Genomic DNA, 22,539 nt, shown 5'->3' with positions numbered 1-22,539 from the left:
GAAAGACCCTCAGCCTGAGTCCCTGGAGAGCCACTGCCCATCAGAGAGACAAATAGCCTGACCTGGTCTGAGGCAATTTCTTATGTACTTCTCCCATGCCTTCCTCTGCACAGCTGATATAGCTTGATTCTCAGGTTCAACTCTGCCTTGGAAGTTCAAATCAAAACAAACAAACAAACAAACAAACAGGGGATTAAGGAAGGCACACAGTGAAGGTGTGGTTCCAATGTCTACAGAACTGAAATAAAGCTGCCTGGAAACAAGAAGCTATTCTATGAAGGAAAATATGTCCCTTAAATGGAAGAATGTTTGTCAAGGACTGCAGAGAGTTGACCAACTGCGCTTAGCTTTTAAATGCTCTCCTGGAGGAATGTGTGGTGTTGGTTCAGCTCTGGCCAAATCTCACTAAGCACTGCCCAGCAACTCTACGTCCTCCAGAAAGCAAAGGAAATTGGCAGACATGTCAAAGGCTGGGGAGAAAGTGAAGGGAGGGAAAGAAGACCCACCGACTGTGCCTCCTTGTTTAAGCCTGGAGTTCACAGACCTCTTAAGATTTGCCAGTGAGGTGAATGGGGGAATGGCACACTTTAAAACACACAAATACAAAGGAGAATGTTCCTCAAATAGCAAGGAAACCAAAGACAAAGTCAATGGAACCTATAGCAAGGGAGTAAAGTGAGTATCATCACTATTAGAAAATAATAGTGCAATATATTACGACGACACATAAAGGACATAAAATTACATGTGCTGTACCCAAAAATCACTTACATAAACTGTACATATACAGTGAATTCCAATTGTGGACTGGGTCTGAGATGACAATATCCTGTTTCATTACTACATTGGAACCACCTAAAGAAATTTTATTTTTGGCTGCAACATGTGTATTTTTCCACTCTTTATGTAGCATTGTAATATATTGTACTGTTACACTTTAAGATATAGCAGACTCCTGTGGCAGCGTGCAGGTGTTATGGATGCATGTTTACTCAGAAGTGAGCCCCACTGAGTTGAACAGGGCTTACTCCCAAGGAAATGTGCGTATGGATTTTGCCTTCAAAGGCTGGGCATGGTCGGATAGGCTTTTGTGGGCCAGTGCCTACTCCCTCAAAGGTGCAGCTGGCTTTAAAATGCTCAGCCAGCTTTCTTAGAATTTTACATCAACCTCTCCCCCTCCCTCCTTGCACAAAAAAACAACAACATGCAGGACAGTTTTAAAATCAGTAGACATGGTCTAACCAAAGACGCCATCTATTCTTGGGGTGCTTCCAGATGAGGCATTAGGCTGCCTAAATCTCAGAATTATATCTGGGGTGGGGGGAGTTGTCATCCTCCTTTCCCATTTGTAACCCTCCTGTGTTTTCCCACCACTTTGTCTTTTTTCTGACCACAGAAAGTTCTGTGAGGGAAAAATGGAACAGCTGGACAAGGCCTTTTGACTGGGAGCAGTAGGAACCCTCTAGCACCCTTGATGTCTTCGTTCTTTGGAGCCAGCTATTCAAGTTCTGTCAAGATACAGACGGACACGAGAGCGGTTTAAAGCGCCTTTATTATCAGATGCAGGGGGGTGGGGCGAGAGAGACGTGGGTTCATCACCCTCCTGGTCTGGTTGCTTAGAGAGAGCAACCCCGTTGTCTGCCCGCCCGCCTGCCTGCCTCTGCTCGCCCAATCTGGATGCCCTGGTCTGAGTTACGGGGAAGGCCATCCTGGTCAGGGCTCAAGGGCTGATGCAGTCAGTGGGGTCCAGCGAGACGGTGACGTCGGCCTTGCACTGAATTATGCTGGGCACACTGGGCAGGAGCTGACAGCTCTGCAGCTCCGGGGCCACTTCTTTCACACACACTGCCTGGGGAGAAAGAGAGAGAGAGAGAGAGAGAAAGCTGGGATGAGGACATCAGCGGGGACCTGGAAGGAAGGGGGCACCCGAGCCACAATTTCTCCCGCCCAAGCCATGATTTCCCTACCCGCTTGCCACGCCCAGGTTGCAATCCTGGGCACAGGGGTGGCCCATCCATATAAGTGAACTAGGTGGTCATCTAGGGTGCCAAGTTAAGTGCTGGGCCAAACTCGAGGGAAAAGATACATTAAAAAAACAGCAACAAATAAAATAATGAAGATGTCATTATTTCAATTCCTCTGTGTGTGTAGAGGGAATATGACCGAGGCTGTGGGGGTGGTGAGAGACTGACTGGGGATGATGGGGCTAAGTCAGGCCTCCGTCTTACTGGACTGCCTGCCTTTGGGACCCAGTCCTCCCTCAGGCGAGGCAAGAGATCCTCCTGCTCTGCTGCTGCTCCCAGTTGGCGCGGCTTCCTGCGCCCACAGAGGGCTGAGCCTAGGGCTGGGGTCACCTCATTGGCCATATTACGGGGAGGATGCAGTCATGACCCTTCTTCCAGGGACCTCCCTTGGGCGTTCTGGATGGCTCTCCTGTTCCTTAGTGGATGTGCTCATCTCCTTTGTTGTTTTTATCAGACCCTCTGTGCTGATACAGTGCTTTGTTTTAAAAAAAAACACAACTTCGGGCGTGTTTTATTATAAATGATAATATTTCTGCTTCCGAAGATTGGGGGTGGTGGCTCTTCATTAAAAGGAAAATAGGAAAAAAATGGAAAAAAATGTTTCCCAGTTTACCAAAACTTCAGCCTAGACCTGCCCTTGGGGTTTGGGGCACTCAGAACCTTGCTCAGAACCTCGACATTGCTCAGCACCTTGATCTCTCAGCCGCTGTGCTACAGTTTGCATGAGCCAAAGTTCCAAAAGCCACTTTCTGAGCAGTAGCCGTGCACTGTGCAACACAGCAGAACTAGCACAGGTTTTGCTTATAATATTTTTCGTTTTGTAGGCGCTCCTTACTTTTGGTAAGCATTCTTTATTTTAGAATATCCATTATTTTATCTTTAAAAATAATAAAGAAAAGTTATAAATAAAAAAGGTATCCAGCTGAGCTCTTACTGCTTACGACTTTATTATTATTATTATTATTATTATTATTATTTATTTTTATAGAGTGCTTATGGCGTTTATAGCAGTAAAAGTGCTCAGCAACGTTGCCTCAAAGTCAAGCTGTGTTCCACTGATTTTCACGTAGGGCAACGGACATCAAAGTGGAAATGGAAAAAGAAACACTTCCATGCTAATTAAAGGAAGCTCATTTTTGTAGCTACTATCCAAACAACCTGTACAACTTTGGAAGAAAGGTTACGGACGCTTGTTTTAGGCTGCCCTCGCTCGCTGCAGACAGTGCGTTAAAAGAATACAGCCACCGAGCTCAGGTTGGCGCCCCCTCAGCACAGCCCCCCCATCTCGCCCACCCGTAAGGCCGGCCCTGAGTAAGCACCGTGGAAAAGCTCGACTTACTTCGTAGAAAACATGCATGGGACTGAACGGCATGCTTCGTTTTTAATCTGCTCTACGTTGTTCTGGGAGCCTGTTTGGTTGAAAAGCAGCAAATGCGCTGTCTGAGGCTGGGAAGGACACGCACCTGCGCGCACGTCCGGCTGAAGCCAGCGGGGCTCCCTCCTGAGTAGGATCACCGCGTGCGGCGGCGCTGAACGACCCGTGCGCGCTTCTGGGCGGGATGCCTAGGACTGGGCTGCGAAGGGAGACGGGCGCGCGTGGCTTTTTTAAAGGCGGGGTATCAATGCTGTTTTCTGTTTGAATCCTATTTCTGGATGCCGCTCTGGGCACTGTAAACGGAGTGGTCGAGTATACTGTACTAAACAGTCCAGTACACTATAACGGCTATCACAAATACAACGTGGTTATCATATCCTCGATGTGATACGATTACAGCAGCAGAATCGCCGTCCCGCGATCCGGGAATCCGACACGGCCCCCCCCCGCGCCCCCCCCCCCGCGCGCCGGCCCGCAGCGCCCCCTCCTCTCCCGGGCCGCCGCCGCCACCCGCTGCCCCGTGGCGCCGCGCCCGCGCCCGCGCGCCTCGCCGCGTCTCACCATGCTGCGCAGCCCGCCGGGGCTCTGGCGCGGCTCGGGCGACAGGAAGGCGGCGGCGCTCTCGGCGCTGCCGTCGGCCACGCCGTCGCCGTCGGAGCCGGAGCGGCGCATGTAGGGCGAGCGGCGGATGCCGGACAGCAGCCCCGACGCTCTCCCCACCGAGTAGTAGCTGGGGCCGGCCGCTTGCTTGTACCACGCCTCGGCGGGCGGGCTGAGCAGCGCGGCCAGGGCGAGGCAGAGCAGCGCCGGAGTCCGGGGCGCCCGCATGGTGCGGCCGGCGGTCCTTGGGCTCGGGTGGGCACCTGCCACCGGCGGCTCCTTATATCGGGAGGCGGGGGCGGGGCGGGATGGCTCAGCCTCCTCCCGGAGCCCCAGCGCCGCGGAGCGGGCGGGGGAGCGCAGCGGGCCGCTCGCCTGGCGGGCGCAGCGCGCTCCCGGGGGGGGGGAGGGCTGGCGGGAGCGCCCGAGACCCCGCGCACTCCTCCGCGCGCTCGCCGGGGAGGCTGGCGGCCCCGGGTCCGTGGGGCTGTGCATCCGCTCCGGGGTTTGGCCAGCCAGGCCGCTGAAGGAGCTATCCAAGGTGCTGAGCCCACTTTGGGGGCTGGGTTCAGCACCTTGGATAGCTCGCTTGGAGGTCTGGCTGGTTCTGACCGAATCCCAGAACGGATGCACAGCCCCGCTGACATCGGAGTCACCAGCCTCCGCGGATTTTCCCTCAAAAACCAGCGCCTCTCCGAGTTCCCTGGGACTGGGGCTTCCGCTCTTGTAGCCTGCTTTAGAGGACTGCTGGCAGCCTTCATCGCCAGGACGACTAGGGCTTTGTCCCCCTCTCCGTCCTTAGACGTGCCTCTTAAGGCTTATCTAGCAAGGATGGGGCTGCAATGCTCGGTCTGCCCACGTGCGCAGTTCTCGGCTGCTGGAGCAGCCCAGGTTCGGGCGACCCCGTCAAGCTAGGGCCATCCCAAGGGTGGGAGTTTCCTGTCGGACAGGGAGGAAGATCAGCGGAGACAGAACTGATCTGGGAGCATGGTGGAAGGAAAGCAGCACAGGGCTTTCTCCCCCGCAAAGGGGGTCTGCAGTTACCTAGTCCTTTCAGACGCCTACGTGCACTAGTTGCGGGGGAACATGGGCGGGAGGGTGCTGTTCCACTCGTTTCCTGCTTGTGTGTTCCCAGGTCGACAGCTAGTTGGCCACTGTGTGAAGAGAATGCTGGGCTAGATGGACCCTTAGTCTGATCCAGCAGGGCTCTTTTTATGTTCTTGCATTGACTGAACAACAAAAATTGATAAGCACAGCAGCTGATAACTGCACAGCAGCTGAGCCTGAGGCGGAATTGCCCTGGATTTGGACACCCAGGAGGACACACACAGACACCCCTCCCATAGGAGGGGGGAATCTGACTTTGGGGCCTACCATGTTAAGATAGCCCTTCTGCCCACGGCATTTTGTAAGCAGAGACACCGTCTACTGGTTACTTCACTCTGTTAAAAAATAACAATGTTTAAAAAATCCTTTGTATGATTATATGCAATTTTATATTTTTAAAAGTTAAAAACTTGGATTTTATGTGTCTTGTTAGAATCTAATGGCTTGTGGTAGTAGACACATAAATACTATGTAATTATTACATCATAAAATAACCCTTTCCCCCACCTTTGTTGAGGTGAATACTCATTCGCTTAACACAGTTACCTCTGAATGTATTTTGAACCCTTTTCTACTCATAAGCAGAGGTGTAAAAGAATTGCAGAGTATTTCCATCCTATTAATACAGGCTTACAGGTGCTTTGATGATTATGGGTTCAGTATCTATTCCAAATTAATTCATCAGGAGAGTTAATTGATCAGGGTAGGTGTGGAGTGCATTCCGAAACTGCATTCAGGATTGTGCGGTTCTCTTCCATGTCCCAGTCCCTTTCTTTCTCTCTCATACACACACACACACACACACACACCCTTCCCTCTATTCCACTCGTTCAGTTTTATCTGGTCTAGGGAGCTGTCCCTTGCTGAAGAAGGCTGCCAAGGACAGAGCAGAATTAGTTTCAATTTGAGCAAGAATTACCAAGTAGTTTGTTGACCTACAGCTCCACCACAGTAGAATGCCTGTCAAGTAAAGTGTAGTGTTTTCTGCTGCCCTCTTGTGGCATTTTCCATTTGTGCAAGCAGATCCATGAATGAGTACAAGTCATCTAAGAGGGAAGGCTTCTGACCCAGATTATTTTGTAGTGTAGGATAGTCTGTCCCTGGGGATTGTCAGGACATTTGTGTGATGCTACGGTCCAAGCAGACTTATACGGGTGGAAGCTTCATTTCTTTCAGTACAACATACATGGGCATATACAATTGGACTGGGGCCTACGGTTGCAATCTTAAATATACTTGACCATGATCAAGTAGCATTTAGGGCAGGGCTACACATTAGGTGTCGTGCTGTTACTCTTTCTAGATGTTTCTAAACTGCAGACTGAGACAGTAATTTGAAGGGGACAACTAACACAGTGGGAGAGGACTTTCTTAAACTTTTACCCTTCCATTTGCCTGCTGAAAATCACCCCTTGAGGAAGATAGCACGACTCTTGCTCTTCCAATCACAGCCTCAGCAGCAGACATTTCTCAAAGGAATCCAAGGACTATCTGATTCTCATGGTTGTGTTTAATTTCACGTAATTTGCCAAATTTTAAGGCTCGCAGCCCCCGCTGTACAGAACACCAGGGATGTGATTCAAGAATGATTCAGCACAGATTTCTGTAGGACCTTCAGAGCCTGAAAATACAAGAGGCACGATCTGTCCCATTTATCTAAATGTGGTGCTGACTGTGTGCGTGAATTTTTCACATAGACCGCATCTCAAAGCATCTCGGTTCTCAAAGGGGGTGCAGCATGGTAGAGAATTAATTATTTCCTTCAGGTCACATTCAAACCATGCAGAAATACAGCCATGTTCAAACAGCAAAATAAAACAGCCACAATGATTCATAGCATTTTGCATAAGAAATTGCAGCACCTCGTCTCTAGGGAAGAAGTGTTCAGACCTATGTTGTAAGATAGCAAACTCCAAAGAGAAACCACAATCCCTGATGAAGCAGGGCACCTTATTTGAAACAGAAGTCTTGAATGAGACACTAACACTTGCCAACACTTTCTACGCTGGTCTGCAGTTTAAAAGTGGCAAAAGTGTAATTCCATTGGCATAGCTCCATCTCCTCCAGCAGAATAACACATCTGCTGCTTCCTAAGGTCCCTCTCAGTGGATCTTGGGTAGAGGATTGTGCCTTAAGCTGTTTTTGTACCTCCAGTACCATTTGGGTATTGCAGAACCTTTGGAAGACAGAAAACAGACAAGGTAGAATATTTTGGATCCAAACATTCTGTAACTCTTGCTTCTGTAAACATTATCAAAACACACTAGGAGTGGCAGTAATTTCTAAACTGAGTGCAATGAGAAATACCTTAAATATTCTTATGAGCCTAAATCAAGTACCCCCCCCCCACACACACACACACACGGGTGCCTGCTGCATTTCTACTTTTGTATTGCCTCTTTCTTGCCTCTGCTGGGAATGGGGAATTCTACCACATCTCTCCATTGGGTGTAACTGGATCACTCATCAACACAATGGAGAGACACAGCTGTTACCCATAGTGTTACTGCATGTCATGGGCCTGGTCTGGCCAGCTTTCTTCCAGTCAGGTGGTATGCCCAAACCGTGACCTGGTTCACACGTGACAACCCACTGTGGCTTAATTTACCCGTGGGGGCTATCACATCATGCCAAGCACCCACTTTCTACAAACCCAGGTGGCAAGGTTAGACCACCATCAAATAACCCTAAAACAAGCCATGGGTGATATGAGGGTTGTCTAATCCTCAAACAACCCCTGTTGCTGGGTTCACATGACACGACAAGCCATGGTAAGCCAAGTGCTCATTGGCACCATCTAAAAATAAACTATAGAATTTGCTACTACAGGATGTTGTGATGGCCACCAATTTGGATGGCTTTAAAAGGGGGTTGGACAAATTCCTGGAGGAAAAGGCTATCAATGGCTACTAGCCTTGATGGCTATATGCTACCTCCAATACCAGAGGCAGTGAGCCTATGTACACCAGTTGCTGGGAACATGGGTGGGAGGGTGCTGCTGTGCTCATGCCCTGCTTGTGGGTTCCCGGTCAACAGCTGGTTGGCCACAGTGTGAACAGAATGCTGGATGAGTGGACCCTTGGTCTGATCCAGCAGGGCTCTTTTTATGTTCATATTATAAATATTAAATAAGCCCAGAAGGGCAGTGTAGTGAGTTGGTTAGCGAGCAAAAAAGTGGACTTCACAGCATTCCTATATGCTGGTGGTACATCTATGTAATTTGGCCTAACTAGCAGCTTAATAGTTAATTAAGAAGCCCTTTCACACAGGCTGGTAATTCACAGCCTGCCTTGAAGATGTTTACGCCAGCTAGATTATGTCATCTTAGAGGTAATGAGATAGGCTTCACTTCCCATGCTAGACTGTTGAGGTCCTAGTTTCAGAGAAGGGGTGATAGATTTCCCAGCCTGCAATGCTTTGAGCACCTTTGGGGAACAGAGAGCCCACCACCTCCTGAATGTGTATGCGTTGCCTGCCAGCTCATGAGCTGGAGGGAGGCATCTAGCAGTGAAGCTTATAAGATCCAATCTGTAGGCTTTGTGCTTTGGTCTTGCTCCGAAGAGCAATGTGTGCACTACCAGCTTGGAGAACTTTTGCTGGTCCTGGGAGAACTTCTCTCACTCTGTTGGGGGTCCCAGAGTACAGATAGAGTGGCAGAGAACTGCCTTGTCAACTGAAGAGAGGTGTGAGCTTTCTTCGCCTATATATATTCTGCATCTATTTTCTATTAATAAATTGTCATCCTTTTGCACGACTGGATTTGTTTCATCTTAGTAATCTAAAAGAATCTATTTTGACTGGGCCCTGATAGAATCAGGATCCCAAAGCAATACAGGTAGGCTACACCAAGGGTGGGTATTCTTTCACATTGTAAAAGTTAAGAGTGTTAAGAGTGAAGTTTAATTAAAGCCTGATTCAGCTATTAGAACTTTGGAAAGCACTGAGGTAGAGCATTTTTCAACTAAAGCCAAATTAAGTTGTTTATCCTAGCTGGCAGAGTCTGGTGTTGTGTTTTGCTGCAAAAGGATATCCCTCAAAGCTGGGAAGGGTTTTGGGGACACCCAAGGGTGGCCTTTTTGTTTCTGCTGGAAAATTCCCCTTTTGGTGGGTAAACATACCGTTGAGTTAGCAATGTCATACTCTTATATTAGAAAAGTCATAGATTAGACTCTTTTACTAACAGCACCTTCTCATTTGGGTGCCATAAAGGGTCTCCAATTACACATTGCAGGCGGGGGTGGCATATGCAGCAGAAAGGTCTGGGCACCCGACAGCCAAGATGAATAATCAAAAACAGCTGGTCTGTAGGCCGTGCGGCTACATAGCTAAGCTCATACAGGAACCTTCTCCCATTATACATAATTATAGGTTAAAAAATTACTAAGAACATCCCCCCTTTCCCCATGGACACACCCCATCATCTCATTGTGCAACTAGAGAGAACACTGGCTATAGATACAAAAACTGCACTCCTGGCTGCGATCAGCCTTGAAGAAACCCAGGTTGGATGGAATGAGGCAAGGAGCATTACAAGGAATTAATCACATAATTTATTGGAACCATCCCATGTACAAGTGGTCTCGTTTACACTGTGGGCAAGCACTTGGCAACAAGAGTAATCTGGTATTACAGCCTTTTGGGAATAAACATATTATTGTACTACCGGCCAAGCGTGAGGCAAGATGCAGGCACAAGCCTGAGCACTCCCTCCCCCACATTCTCTAGCACTGTATTTGCACTCAAAGGCTTAGATCCTAAATCAAAATTCCATGGACATTAGTGGGACTACACTGCTGGACCAAATAGGTTCACAACTGTGGTCTAAAGGTTCCGTGTTGGCTGAACTACATAGCGACAGGAAACCATATAGGCACTAATGTAACAGGAATACACATCACAATGGATACAGAGATGGGAAAGAGGTTTAGCTGTTTCATACCTCAGAATACAAGTTGAGAGAATGAATTTAACAGGAAGACTCCTTTTAAACACTTATCTAATTCTTTAATGCAGCTGAGAGAGACACCTCCCAGATATCAGGGCTATCATATTTCAGGCAATTCACCACAACACAGACCCAAACATTCCTAATGAGGTCTAGGTGATGTAATGTGATGGCATTTAGTTGCTCAATACTCTAGCCTTCTCACCAACACAGCCACCCACTCCATACATTGTACAGACCTTGCACAATGTACATTGTACAGCTGGTATTGCATGGCACAAAGACAGAGAGGGGAACCGTACATAGGTAAAGGTGCTGAAAAAACATAACATACGGTAGCATTGCTTCCACTTCCTTCCCTTGATTCAGCCTTGCTTTCAGTAGCTCGGGGAAGGCTGAAGGTATATACAATATTGCAAAAATAAGTTCTTCAAGCTTGGGGGAGGTTGAATCCCCAATAAGCTTTATGTGGAGTCCATGGAATCCGAAGATGGGGGAGAGAAATCTTGCCACTGTCACTCTTTGAACTTCCATTCCTGTCGGCACATTGGACAGTGCTGCTGGACTTGCTGGGAGTTAAGCCACTTGAGGATGCAGTGCATGTGGAAGCAGTGTGAACACTGACCCCACACCAGAGGACAGTCATCCCCAGGCACCTTACCTGCAAAAGAGATCTCATTAGGGCAAAGCTGAGAGAAGACAGCAAACACAGGCCAAAAAGAATGCCAGTGGGCAGATAGCCCTGATACTCACAGTCTGGGCAGCAGCCATTAAAGGCCATCCGGCAAATGCCACAGTTCTCATCATTGGCAACCCAGAGCCAGGAGGCAACTCCATGCCAGCTCTTGATTTTCACTTTCATTGTGTTCAGGCTACACACTAAGCTTAGGACGGTACCTGAGAGAAGAATAAAAGCTTGTATGGGGCTTTTTGTTTTGATATATTTTCCCAGAGAGAAAGTCTGTGCTCTACAGAATTGTACTCTCCACATTTCTCTAAAGTTCCTAAGGCATTCTGCACAACCACTTCTATTAACTCTGTTGGCTACCTCATACTCTGAAGCAGGCTACAGTCAGCCCACTGCATTTACAGATGAGGAAACCGTAATACAGGGAAAGTTTGGCTAAGATCTCACCTGCCAAGAGTGACTAGGACAATGCAGATGCCTTGCCTCTCAGCTCTGCACTGTGCTCTACCTTAAAACCCCAGGATCCTCTATACCCGTGATGGGGGAACCTTTGACCCATGGAGCTCCCCATCTGGCCTGCCAGCTTCTCCCCTAGGCTTTGCCCCCTCCCCCTGCCGGGGAAAGCTCTGATCTCTGAGCAGCTGCTGATTGGAGCTTTCCCGCATGGGAGAGGGGCAGGGCCTAGGGGAGAAGCCGCTAAGTGATTCATTACTTCAGCTGTTACAGATATAAGAGGAAAGGAACTTAAGGGCACAATACTAAGCATGTTTAGACACAAAAAAGTCCTACAACTCCCAGCAAGTCCAAGTCAGCCATGTTAGCTGAGGCATGCTGGGATTTGTAGGACTTTTTCCTGCCTAAACATCCATAGGATTGTGCCCTAATAGTTTCTAAAGCAGACACAAATGCCTATTATTATCTTATTAGGCAGAATTAAAAACAGAAGGTATACCTTGCAAGGTATATACCTAACCAGCATAGGATTAGGAATTTGTGTAATTTCAAAAAACATTTCTCCATTTTATTGGCACTGTAATGCAAATACCTCCATAAGTGCTAGTAGCAGTCACTCTATAGTGAAGTTTGAAATTAAGACAGGACAAGGGCAGAGGTCTCTAATATCTAACAAGTGGGTGCAACCTCTGTTTAGAACCCTATTAGTGTTGTTCATATGGTGTTATTGCTTAATAGCAGTCAAAAGTTGCAGGTAGTCATGTCATTCCAAAAAGAGCAGTAATATCTTTATTTACTAAAACATCACAAAAGTAGGGAGCCTGCTTGAGTTCATATTCTTCTTGAGGCTAGATAGTAAACTAACAAACAAAATAGGAGTAGGGAGAGAGAAAATGATGTTGTGTTGGGCATGATGGAAAACCCCAATCTATAATTCACAATACTCTTAAAATGATGTGGAAGAAGTTTCATGCTAACAGAGGGAACAGCCCTATGGCCACTAGACAGCGGCTAGACGGCCATAGGATATGCTGTTATCCGTGAACCAACCTTGGAGCCCGTGCTCCAAGGTCCGTTCCCAGCGAACTGCGTTCCCCCCACATCCGCACTGCCTTGGAGGCAGCGCGGAACAGCCCTCTTTGTCGCACTCGCAAGGAGTGCGGAGCGGCCAGAAAGGGGCATGTCAGGGGGCGTTCAGGGTGGGGAGAGTGTAGCTGCCTGTACGAGACAGCCTCCTTCCCCACTCTGTGCTCCTGTGGCTAGACAGCCACAATTGGCCATCTAGCAGAAAAAGCAGGGCAGGAGGAGCATGAATAATCCCCTCCGTGCTTCTCCTGCCTTGCTTTGGATAGGTGGTCGCCTCTGAGTTCGGAGGCAGCCACCTATCCAGAGAGGATCACACCCTTAATTAGGCAAGACTAGGCTAAGGGGAAAAAAACCACCTCAGGGCAGCTAATGGAATGATGCAGCAATAGCTGCTCTCCCTTTGAAAATAGTATTATGCTCCAGTCCTATGCCCAGATACCTGGAACTACATCCCACTGAATTCAATGGACTTACTTCTGCGTGGCTATATAGGACTGCACTCTTAATCCCCAATTCGAGTAATATTGATGGAGCACATACTGTGGCAGCAACTAGTACAAAAGCACCATGCTAGAATTGATCACAGGCCACCACGCATGATGTAAACAGTATGGGGGAGCCATGGGAGTTTGCGGGTGGGGGAGAGCAAGGGGCACTGACCAGAATGCTTTATTAGCATGGTAACTGACTGGAACACCAGGGTCCCTCCTAAAGGAGAGAGCAAAGTGAAAAGGAGTCAGTCTACAGCTTTGTTAATATGAGGGCAGCCACATTTTTTTTTATTTCTTCCGTTTCATCTTAACTATTACAAATTAGACCAAGGCTTTTAACATTATGTCTTAATACATGTTTTTTTGTGTCCCCCCCCCCCAAAAAAAAATTTCCTTTCTCTTAACATTCACACTGAAGCTTAGTCACTGACTGCTGTGAAGATCGTCACCGGCCCTAATAAAAATATTACAGAATCACTTTGCGTGGCACCTTACAGAGCAACATACATAGGGAGGGAAAGGCAAGCAAACAAACGATCAAGCCCCCACCCCAAGGGGCTTACGGTCTAACTCTCAGCAGTAGGGGAGGCGGGGTGGCGGGTAGGGAGGACGCAGGGGATGAACGCGACCAAATGCAGCTGCGGGAGGAGCGCCGACAAGAGGCTTGAGGAAAAACCCGAAGGAAAAGCAGGGAGGAGACGCTGCTCAGAAGTTCCGGGAGGGGATGCCAGACATAACGGGCGGCTGGGGACCGAGAGCGGCCAACTGAGAATCCGCGTGAGAAGGGCCCCCTCCGGGAGCAGCCGCGGGAGCGCAGCCGCAGCGCTCTCTCCCCTGAGGGACGGATGGCGGGCGCCCCCCGCGGAGGGGAACGCGCCCCACCCACCGGCCGGGCTACTCAGCCGCTTACGCTTGCCGCCGCTCCGACCTTCGCGCTCAAACTGAACTCCCCCCGCCGTGCCGGAAGTCCTGCCCCCTGGCGGTCTCCCACACTTCCTTGCGGGCCCCATTCCCATAAAGCCTCGCGCGAGAACGACGCCAGCTCCTTTCTTTCACAGAAAGAAAAACCAAGCTTCCATGTGCGCGCTCTGTTTTCCCCTCTCGTTTTTCCTATCCCCGCCTTATCCGCTTCCGCTCCCCGGTGTAGCGCGGCCGGAAGTGTAGGCCCCGGGAGCCGGAGGGAGCCGCCATCATGGGCGACAAAATGGATATGTCTTTGGACGATATTATCAAACTCAACCGGAGTCAGCGAGGTGGAGGGGGCCGGGCTGGTGGTGGCCGAGGCCGGGGAAGAGGAGCTGCTGGCCGAGGTGGAGGAGCTGGCCGAGGTGGACCTGGGCGGGCAGGCGGTGGTGGCCCCGTCCGGAACAGAGCCGCTCTGTCCCGGGGAGGCGGCAGGAACAGGCCCGCGCCCTACAGCCGGGTACGTCCCTGGGCGGGCGGGGATGGGACGCTTTCATGGTGGTCTGCGGCGAAGGGGATCGAGTTGGCCTATTGCTTTCTCCTTAAACTTCCTTGTGGAAACAACGCGGCCTGGAACTTGTTAGGTCCTTCAGGTTCCCTGAGCTGGTATCGAATGGGATCTCCGCCACGCGGAGGAACTATCTCGGCCGGGGTTCGGTGGGCGGGAGGAGATTCCGGCTCGCGGTGTGCGTAGACTTAGTTGGAAGTGCGTGTTCGGGAGAACCAAGGAAAAATCTGGAGGGGCGCCCCAGGTTGAACAGAGATGCCGAAAGTTTGTGTGGGGTGTGGGAGCTCCTTTGGGACGCTGGGTTGTAATGACCCGAGTTTCATTTTCTTTACAGCCAAAACAGCTCCCAGAAAAATGGCAGCATGATCTATTCGATAGTGGTTTTGGCCCTGGCGCTGGTGTGGAGACAGGTGGAAAACTCCTCGTCTCTAATCTGGATTTTGGCGTGTCGGATGCCGATATACAGGTAAGTTTTTCCCTTGTCCATAATAAGCAGTTGTCTAGGTTAGTGTGTAGTTGTAGTTTGCTGAGGCTTTGTTCGTTTTGATCATGTGATAAACTGTTACTGTTGTGCACTTCCTTTGTGTAACTTCTTCCTTGTGACTAAACTCCCATTTATTAATTTTTTAAGAGAAAGTGTCCAGAAATGAACAGTTGTGGAATGATCAGCAACACCAGTTCGTTTCTTTTTTCTAATAGTTTTGAATTGTTCTCAAGTTAGTTAGCATTCTCAGGTGTTCCTATTGGAGTAGATGAGCATTTATGAAATTGAGGTCATGCAGGGCTCTGTTGCTGAGCCTGATAATATGTACAGTACAAATGTCTGCTCCACACTATTCATTTTGGTACTGGCTAGGGAAGATGAGGGTGCCTATTTGAATTTTTTCTCAGCAGAGAATCTGAACCTGAGGCTATCCCGTTTTTTAAGATAAAATACTTTATCACATAGCATTTGCTGTAGGCATATTCTCCAGCACTGTTTATTCTTTGAATTTTCATTCTCTTATGTGAGGTAAAAGTGCAGAACAAATGTTTACTTTATAGGATTATTGAGAAAAAAGCTACATGAAAAACTTTAATGTGCCTCATTTCATATTTGATTTAATGGAAAATTTTATAGGAAAGAAAACACTGATATATCAGATGAGATGTTGCTCGGACTGTATTGCAGCTTAGTTTCTAGATTAGAGTGGATGCCTATTCTTTCAAGTGGTCCTTCATCTTTGGTGCCCCATACACTGGGCTCATAGCGTTCAGCGTTTTTGCTGGTCTGCTCTTGAAATAGCACAGAATGAAAGACACTTGTGTGGCATGAGACTCAAAGATGCAGCATTTCTTTTAAGAGAAACTGCAAATGCATGCTGGTCGCTTCCTTTCTCTCGAGCAAATCCTAGTGCAAAAAAGATGCTTAAATAATTTTGCATGAATGCTGTGGACAGTTTGCTTCAGGTTGGGTACTGTTTCTGTTGGTGGAACTGGGAGGGGGCAATTCACTTTCCCCCATAAACAATCCCCCACACACCCTCAAAACCTGCTGTGGAGGATTGGGGGGCTGTCTGGAGCAGATCTTCAGGGGGCTATTGGGGAGAAGAGAGGAAGAAAGTTTTATGAACAGACTTCTGCCCTTCTACTTCATTGCCAGCCTTACTTTGGTTAAAATAGTCTTATGCGGGGTCACTGACTTGTTTAGGAGGGCTTTTTTTGGCTTGGATGTGATACATTTGTTGCATTTCTCCTTAAGCTCTGGCGGTAAATGTAAGCAGAAAAGGAGGCAAAAGTTGAGGTGAGACTTCTTGCTGCGATAAAAAGCAAAATATTATGGACAACAGAAGAATCTAATGCCTTCTGTCCTTTGGCCTGCTTTATAGTTATAGATTATAGGCTGCTTTGAATAATTTTGCAAGAGCCTCTTACTCTGTCATAGGATATGTGATGTATTGATCTTACGTTTTTGCTTTTCAGGAGCTTTTTGCAGAGTTTGGGACATTGAAGAAGGCAGCAGTGCACTATGACCGATCTGGGCGTAGTCTAGGTACTGCGGATGTTCATTTTGAGAGAAAGGCAGATGCTCTGAAGGCTATGAAACAGTACAATGGAGTTCCCCTGGATGGTAAGTAGTTGCTGTTCACCTGGGTGGGAGATGGTCTGATGCTGTTGTAATCATAAGCCCTCCTTGTATTTAAGCACTCGTTTGGGAGCTATATGTGGTAAGGAATTGCATGCAGGGTGAGTGCATGGAATTCCATGCAGGTTAGTGAGTGGGATGGTGGAGGACCCTGTATAGAAATCAAGCAAGCTGCCAGAGGGGGGTGTCCTTTCTCTGCCCTCAGCATAGAAATGCTGAGCTTTCTGTCCCTCCTCTGCTGTTCTAGCAGGTTAGTAACATGTGGGTTTACTTGCAAGGCTGTCATAAGTAGTCATTTTTTTTGTTCTTCCTAGGACGTCCCATGAATATCCAGCTGGTTACATCACAGATAGATACACAGAGAAGACCAATACAGAGGTAGGAGATTTATCTTGATGTTTGCGGTTGGTTAGCTATGTGGTAGCCTTCAATTTTAGGAGAAAGACCTGGTGAAGACCTTGTACGCTTGTACTTTTGATTCACAGAGTTCAAATAGTAGGTGGAACTCTCAGTGCCCCATCCACAGGGATCTTGGAGCATGATTTTTTTTTTAATCTCAAACATACCTCAACCCATACTTCACCTCTTTGTAGAGGGTGTAACTTGGGCTTTCTGTTTAAGCTACTTACTATGCCTGTAATTCAATCTTTCTTTGGATTTTAGTGTAAATAGAGGAGGCATGACAAGAAACCGTGGTGGTTCAGGTGGCTTTGGCGGTGGCAACAGACGAGGCAGCCGTGGCAACAGAGGCAGAGGTAGAGGTGCTGGGAGGAGTTCTAAACAGCAGCTCTCTGCAGAAGAATTGGATGCACAGTTGGATGCTTACAATGCCAGGGTAAGTAATGGTGGGTGTGGGGAGGGGGAAGTGTGCCTGATGGCGGAGCTGGTATACACTTGCAGAATTCGGACATCTGAGAGAAAAAGTATAACTTCACAGAAAAGACACTTGAGGGAGGTGGTAGTGAGCAGTCAGCCTTGATGCTAAGCACTATGTTGGCATTTCCAAATGGTTTTCCACATATTCCCCTATTCCTGTGAATGCAAGAACTAAACATATTGATGTGGAAGGAGTCCTGACAGCATAGCACAATATGATTGTACTTGCATGGTACTCAGTCTGGTAGATTTTGTGATTCATTGAATTGGGCATCTGTGGCAGAACATGTCTATGGCTGTCGAATATATACAGTTCTACAATGTTGTAGTAGGTGCCAGACTGATGAGAAAGTGTACAGTGTCCTTTGCTAGAACTCCTGCCCTGCAAAGGGGTCAAACTGGGTAGATTTTGCTGCTTTCCATTCTTTTACCTGCACAGTTCATGATTTGGAATGAGAATCTTGCTTACTGTGATGGGTGTGTGTGGGGGAACACCTTCAAACCCTAAATTCTTATTTGCAAGGCTCCGAAGTGCTTGCTATTTATTAATAATGGCCCGACAATTCTGATTTTGTAATCTGTTTGCTGAGTACCAAATACGGTGGGTGTAGATTTTAGGCTTTCTCCACCTAATTTATGTAATTGCATGCAGTTTTGAGTGGAGATCTGTATACGTGCCATGTTTATAAACCCTTTTCAACCTCTGCTGTTTATTAGAGAACCGTTATAGGAAACCATCAGCTGTGAGAACAAGATACTGCTGTGAGCGCTGTAGTTATTGACAAAAGAATATTAGATTTTGGGATTGATACTATTTCAGTAGCACCATTTGAAATGAAAACAGCTCCAGTAAATAATCACTATCACTGCAAAATAGTGAACCCTAAAAATAGTGTGGGGTATTAACTCATATTAAATGCTTATCAAACCAATATTTAAAAGGGAAGGCAGAGGAGGAACAAAGCTAGTGGCACACTCAGGTGGAGTTTTGCTCCATCTTTTCCCTCTCTGCACAGGGCAGGCAAAGAAGAAGAAATGCCGCTGTGTGCAAAGCTGGTACTTTCAGCCATTAGTTGAGTCCCAAAGTGGGGATGTGTCCACTTCGCTTTTTCCTCATGGGAGGAACATGGTGTTGGAGTGAAGCTGATGTCTCCATAGAGTTTACTCTGCTCGGGCTTTCCCTAGCCAGGCAGAGCCTAACAAAGCAAAGCCAGCTCCCTTGCTAAGCACTTACTGGACGAGCGTTCCTCCAGCCAGCACCTCTGTCTGGGAGCTGGCTGAGAAAATCTGCATGGAGCAAAGTTCAGCCAGGAATATGATGATGTTAAGGTGCAGGGCGCCACCCTGACATCACCAGTCAGGGCCCTGTCCCCTGATGTCATCCATTCCACAGGGGGAGGGGGATCTAGGGAGCAATCCTGCCCCATTCCCAAATGGTTCCCCCTAGTTTTATAGCAACACCTTCAATACTGCTAATATATTTTCATACATGCACAGAGGAGGGTTCAGTTTATGCTTCCTCCTTCAGAACCCTTTTCTCATGGAAACACAGAAGATTAACAGAGGTTCTCCCAAACCCACTTTTGGCGGTGAAATTGAGAAATATTATGAAAGGTGCAAGTCCTTTCCTGGGCTAAAGAACTAAGTCTACATGTAGTAACAATTAAATGGGGAAGCAATTTTTAAAGGTTTGGTAATGGTAGTTAACAGTACCAAATGGGTTCAGGCTGGACTATGCTGCTGGGTAGTGAGCCTGGATAACCATGTGGCTTTCTAGCCATTTTGCACAGCTAGTGACAGCCAAGTAAGTGTCTCTTTCTTTCCTCTTAGATGGACACCAGTTAAAGCTGTTGGCGCATCGTGTTCATGGGAAGGACTGCAGACATCTCATTCCATGCTCCCCAGCGGGAGGGGAAGGGTGTGTGGCGGCGGCTACTACTAATATCAAGAATGGAATTTGTTTTACTTTTATGTTTTGGAATAGGTTTTAAACTCATGTAAAGGTTTCTTTCTTTTTTTTTAAATTCTGAAACAGATCTGTTTTGTACCAAGTTATTTTTGGGAAAAATTTTACTGGTTGCCTGTTGGGCCAAGGTGTTTTTTTCACTTTGGCAATAATAAAATAGAAATGTGTCTAGAGCTGTAAATGTCTGCTTCCTGTTGCAGCTGGAGACTAGCCTTTGGGCTGCAGAAGCCAAGATGGGTAGGGGAGCAGATGTCTGCCTGCAGGCCCCTAGAAAAAGAGTTGGTGCTGATTGCCCTTCCCATGGGGAGGGATTCTGTTCTCTCAGGTCTCTCTCCTCCACTCTGCTCCAGTAGGGGCTTATAAACTGTTTATGTCCCATCTCCTATGTGCTGATTTTCCTCCCTTTTGTCTGTGCTAAAGCCAACCTGTGTGACTGCTTTTCAGGGGAGGTGGTGGTCTCCAGTGAAATAGCTCCACCCTTGGTCATGGAGAGGGAGTAAATTTCTTGTTAAAGTCGTTTTTGTATTTAACACTTGATTCCAAAGTTCAGTGCTGGTCCCACCTCAGTATTTTTACTGTAAAAAAAATAGTTGCTGTGAAAATTCAGTGACTCCTACATGCCAAGTAAAGATTTAGTCTTTCAACTTGCAATTCCCTATTGAATTCTTATTTCAAGTAAATCTGGTGGCATTTGTTATGGTTTGTTCTCTAACTGCTTATATACAGGGTTAAAGTTCTTTCCAGGTTGTGTGAGAAGGCAAAGGGGGCAGATTAGATATCAGACTAATGTGGCTGGGGTGAAGACTTTGTTTCTTGTGTTGGGAGGACAGAACCCCAAAGTCATTCATGCAGACACCATGCCAGGGTACAAGTCTCATCTCTCCCTAGTCCTAACAGTATGGGTTCTAACGCAGGAACACTCCCAATTGTGAAGACTCAAAAAGATTAATATGTGCAGGGTTACTGGCACATTGCCACTTTAGGCACCTAAAGGCACCTTCCTAATGCTGAAATGAGAGTAAGAATGAATCAAGAATTTGAAAAAAGTAGGTACAGAAAAATAACAAAGTTACACAAGAATAATGGCCAGTTTTTAAGATTCTTCATATCTATTTAAGGGAATACATTACACAAAAAATAGCTTTACATAGGAATTGAACAAGTTACATGTAGATACATGTAGGATGTTAGCAGCTGTCACTAATTTGGCCTTGACAAATTTTTTATGTAATTCATTTCCATAAATAATCATATGACAGTAAATACTGGGTAAAAAACTCAGTTGTGAGAACCTCACGTTAGCTCCATTTATGGTGTATAATGATAGAAGATGTGTTAACTTCATAGGCTTGGAAAATATGACAGCGTATGTAAGCTGATGTTGGAATGTCTTTGGGTGGGGAGAAAGTGTTGCTATTGAAGGATGTGTTCATTATATTTAAAACCTAGTTTAGTTTGTTGTGACTTCTAAAGCTTCAGAAGAAAGCCTGTCCACAGTAGGAAAATGCATAACCTTTATGTTTCAACTAATTCTCAGATGTAGTTCTGTGGGTGGAGTACATTCTATTCTGTGTTCCTAGCCAATTAAAATTATACCTTGCCTAGAACTCTAATGCTGAGTTTTATAAATTGAGGCGATATTAAAAATAAATGCTGCTCTTAACAATTGACAGTAATTCATCATACAATCACAGGATTTGGTAATAAATGCTCACTGACTTAAGTGGGGGCTCCTCTTTACATAATTACGCATATGGTGGAATCTTTGCAACTGGTAGTTACTTCATTTAACAACATTTATGAATCACATTAAAGGAATGACTACAGAGGATAAGATAATCTTCCTGGGAATGCCTGTTGGAAAAGGTTTCATTGTATATGTAGAAATCCGTAAATCGTGTGCTGAGCTATTTTGGTGGGGCAATGGAAAAGGTATCATACTTCAGGCATTGATAACAGGGAATATAAAATAACCATTATTTTGAAGTGTCCTGTCTGTATATTTAGCTAAGCAAAGACTAGATTAAAAAGCTGCTACTGAACAGCTATAGAATATCACGTTGGAAATTGATAGAACCTGCAACATAAAGAAACAGTGCCAAATGGCCACAAGTATAAATATTTCAATAGTCATGAAAATGATGTGTACTGTTTACATTATCCTAAACAAATATAAGGAATAAGTTCATGCATCTTGGAATACAAATTTGATGGGATGCTAGGCTATTGCCAGTTTTGGCCACTGTCGTCTTCAGGAGTTAAACATACATTTCCTTGTACTACAGTTCATAAAGTTACATCTGTTGGCATACTCCAGAGTTAAATAATCAGCTTGCACTATACATTTGGAATTTTCTGGTAATGCAATCTGTGCTCAGTGGTCATGGGAGGGAATCATATGATGCCCTCATAAATGCACACATCTGTGCTAAGACTGCATGGAACTGCCCTGGCCTAAGAGTTTCTTGTTTGATGGTTTCATCAGCAATTCTGTCTGTTAAATCGCCTTATTGCATCACAATAGTACATGGTACCAAATGCTTTAAAATAAACCTGAGGACAGACTGGGCATGACCCCAATCAATCCCTTTTCAATGAACTAAAAGCAAAGTAGGCTGCCTAACGGCACAGTCCCCATTCTATGCATGTTGATTCAAGGTCGGTGTCCCTTGTTGAATGATACTGCCGAATTAAGTGCACAGGAATGTGGCCTGGATGGATCTTCTGTTCTCACAAGTAAATTTTCGTGTGGAACCAATTTGAAGCGGCTACTTGCTGGGGCAAAAAAGCAATTATCTGCTTGAATGTGGTCTTTGCTTAAATTGCCTGAACAAACGTGGGGTGGAGTGGACTGCAACTCTTGGCCTAATACATAATTTTAATCCCCCCCCGCCCCACCAGGCTCGCCCATTGGTGAATAATATTGCTCTAAGTGTGTTCAAGCAAGAATAGCTGAATTGTGTCGTTATCACTTGACAGCACGAGTCCTGTGATCCTAACAGGAGGTTTTGAGCGAGGTTTCCGCGCTTGATTCTGCGAAAAGCTACGGGCAGGAGGGTGCAATTTTCAGCTCACAAACGCCTTCAGCGAAGCGGCTGGAAGCGGAGCGCTTCCCCTCAAGGCCAGAGACGCCGATTCCTTCCCTCTTCCCACACAATGGGACAGCGTGACCCGCCCGTCGTAGCAGGAACCAAAAGTCCGCCATTCCCACCCCAAGATGGCTGCCGGTCTCTAAGGGCGCGCATAGAGACGCTCTAGCCGTAAGACGCGGTCTCTGTGGCCTTTCCTCGTCTGTTGGGTTCTTTCTCCAGGCCTCGGCAGCCAACGCCTGG

The 22,539-nt window shown here is 46.9% G+C and overlaps 3 protein-coding genes across 7 annotated transcripts in view; 1 reads left to right on the top strand and 2 right to left on the bottom strand.

Moving 5' to 3' along the window:
• Positions 1-1,720: 1,720 nt before the first annotated feature.
• NPB (neuropeptide B) lies at positions 1,721-4,227 on the bottom strand. Its single transcript, XM_084832355.1, has 2 exons — positions 3,961-4,227; positions 1,721-1,849 (listed from the first exon to the last, which is right to left on the bottom strand). The coding sequence occupies exons 1-2, from the start codon at positions 4,225-4,227 to the stop codon at positions 1,721-1,723; spliced, it is 396 nt and encodes a 131-aa protein (XP_084688481.1).
• A 4,727-nt stretch (positions 4,228-8,954) lies between these two features.
• The window catches only part of ANAPC11 (anaphase promoting complex subunit 11), a 50,280-nt gene continuing 36,695 nt past the window's right edge, over positions 8,955-22,539 (bottom strand). Inside the window, exons 1-4 of one of the 5 annotated variants that reach the window (XM_084837823.1) lie at positions 13,680-13,728; positions 12,939-12,986; positions 10,805-10,948; positions 8,955-10,712 (exon numbers count right to left, since the gene is read on the bottom strand). In XM_084837823.1, coding sequence (XP_084693949.1) covers positions 10,567-10,712; positions 10,805-10,948; positions 12,939-12,957 — 309 coding nt within the window. In that variant the 5' untranslated portion in view covers positions 12,958-12,986; positions 13,680-13,728 and the 3' untranslated portion in view covers positions 8,955-10,566. Of the gene's footprint in view, positions 10,713-10,804; positions 11,121-12,938; positions 12,987-13,332; positions 13,729-22,539 lie in introns of those variants that run through there. The other 4 variants (XM_084837824.1, XM_084837826.1, XM_084837827.1 and 1 more) reach the window with 4 other exon arrangements.
• On the top strand, positions 13,918-21,060 carry ALYREF (Aly/REF export factor). The gene is made up of 6 exons (XM_084837822.1): positions 13,918-14,192; positions 14,575-14,706; positions 16,203-16,350; positions 16,680-16,743; positions 17,029-17,200; positions 19,072-21,060. The coding sequence occupies exons 1-6, from the start codon at positions 13,962-13,964 to the stop codon at positions 19,084-19,086; spliced, it is 762 nt and encodes a 253-aa protein (XP_084693948.1). The 5' UTR covers positions 13,918-13,961; the 3' UTR covers positions 19,087-21,060.

This window comes from Heloderma suspectum, chromosome 2 (assembly GCF_057233095.1).
Source record: "Heloderma suspectum isolate Gila_16-S chromosome 2, 16-S_ref, whole genome shotgun sequence".
Classification (NCBI taxonomy): domain Eukaryota; kingdom Metazoa; phylum Chordata; class Lepidosauria; order Squamata; family Helodermatidae; genus Heloderma; species Heloderma suspectum.
The sequence above is the reverse complement of the archived record's forward strand: the minus strand, read 5'-3'. Positions and strand labels throughout refer to the sequence as shown.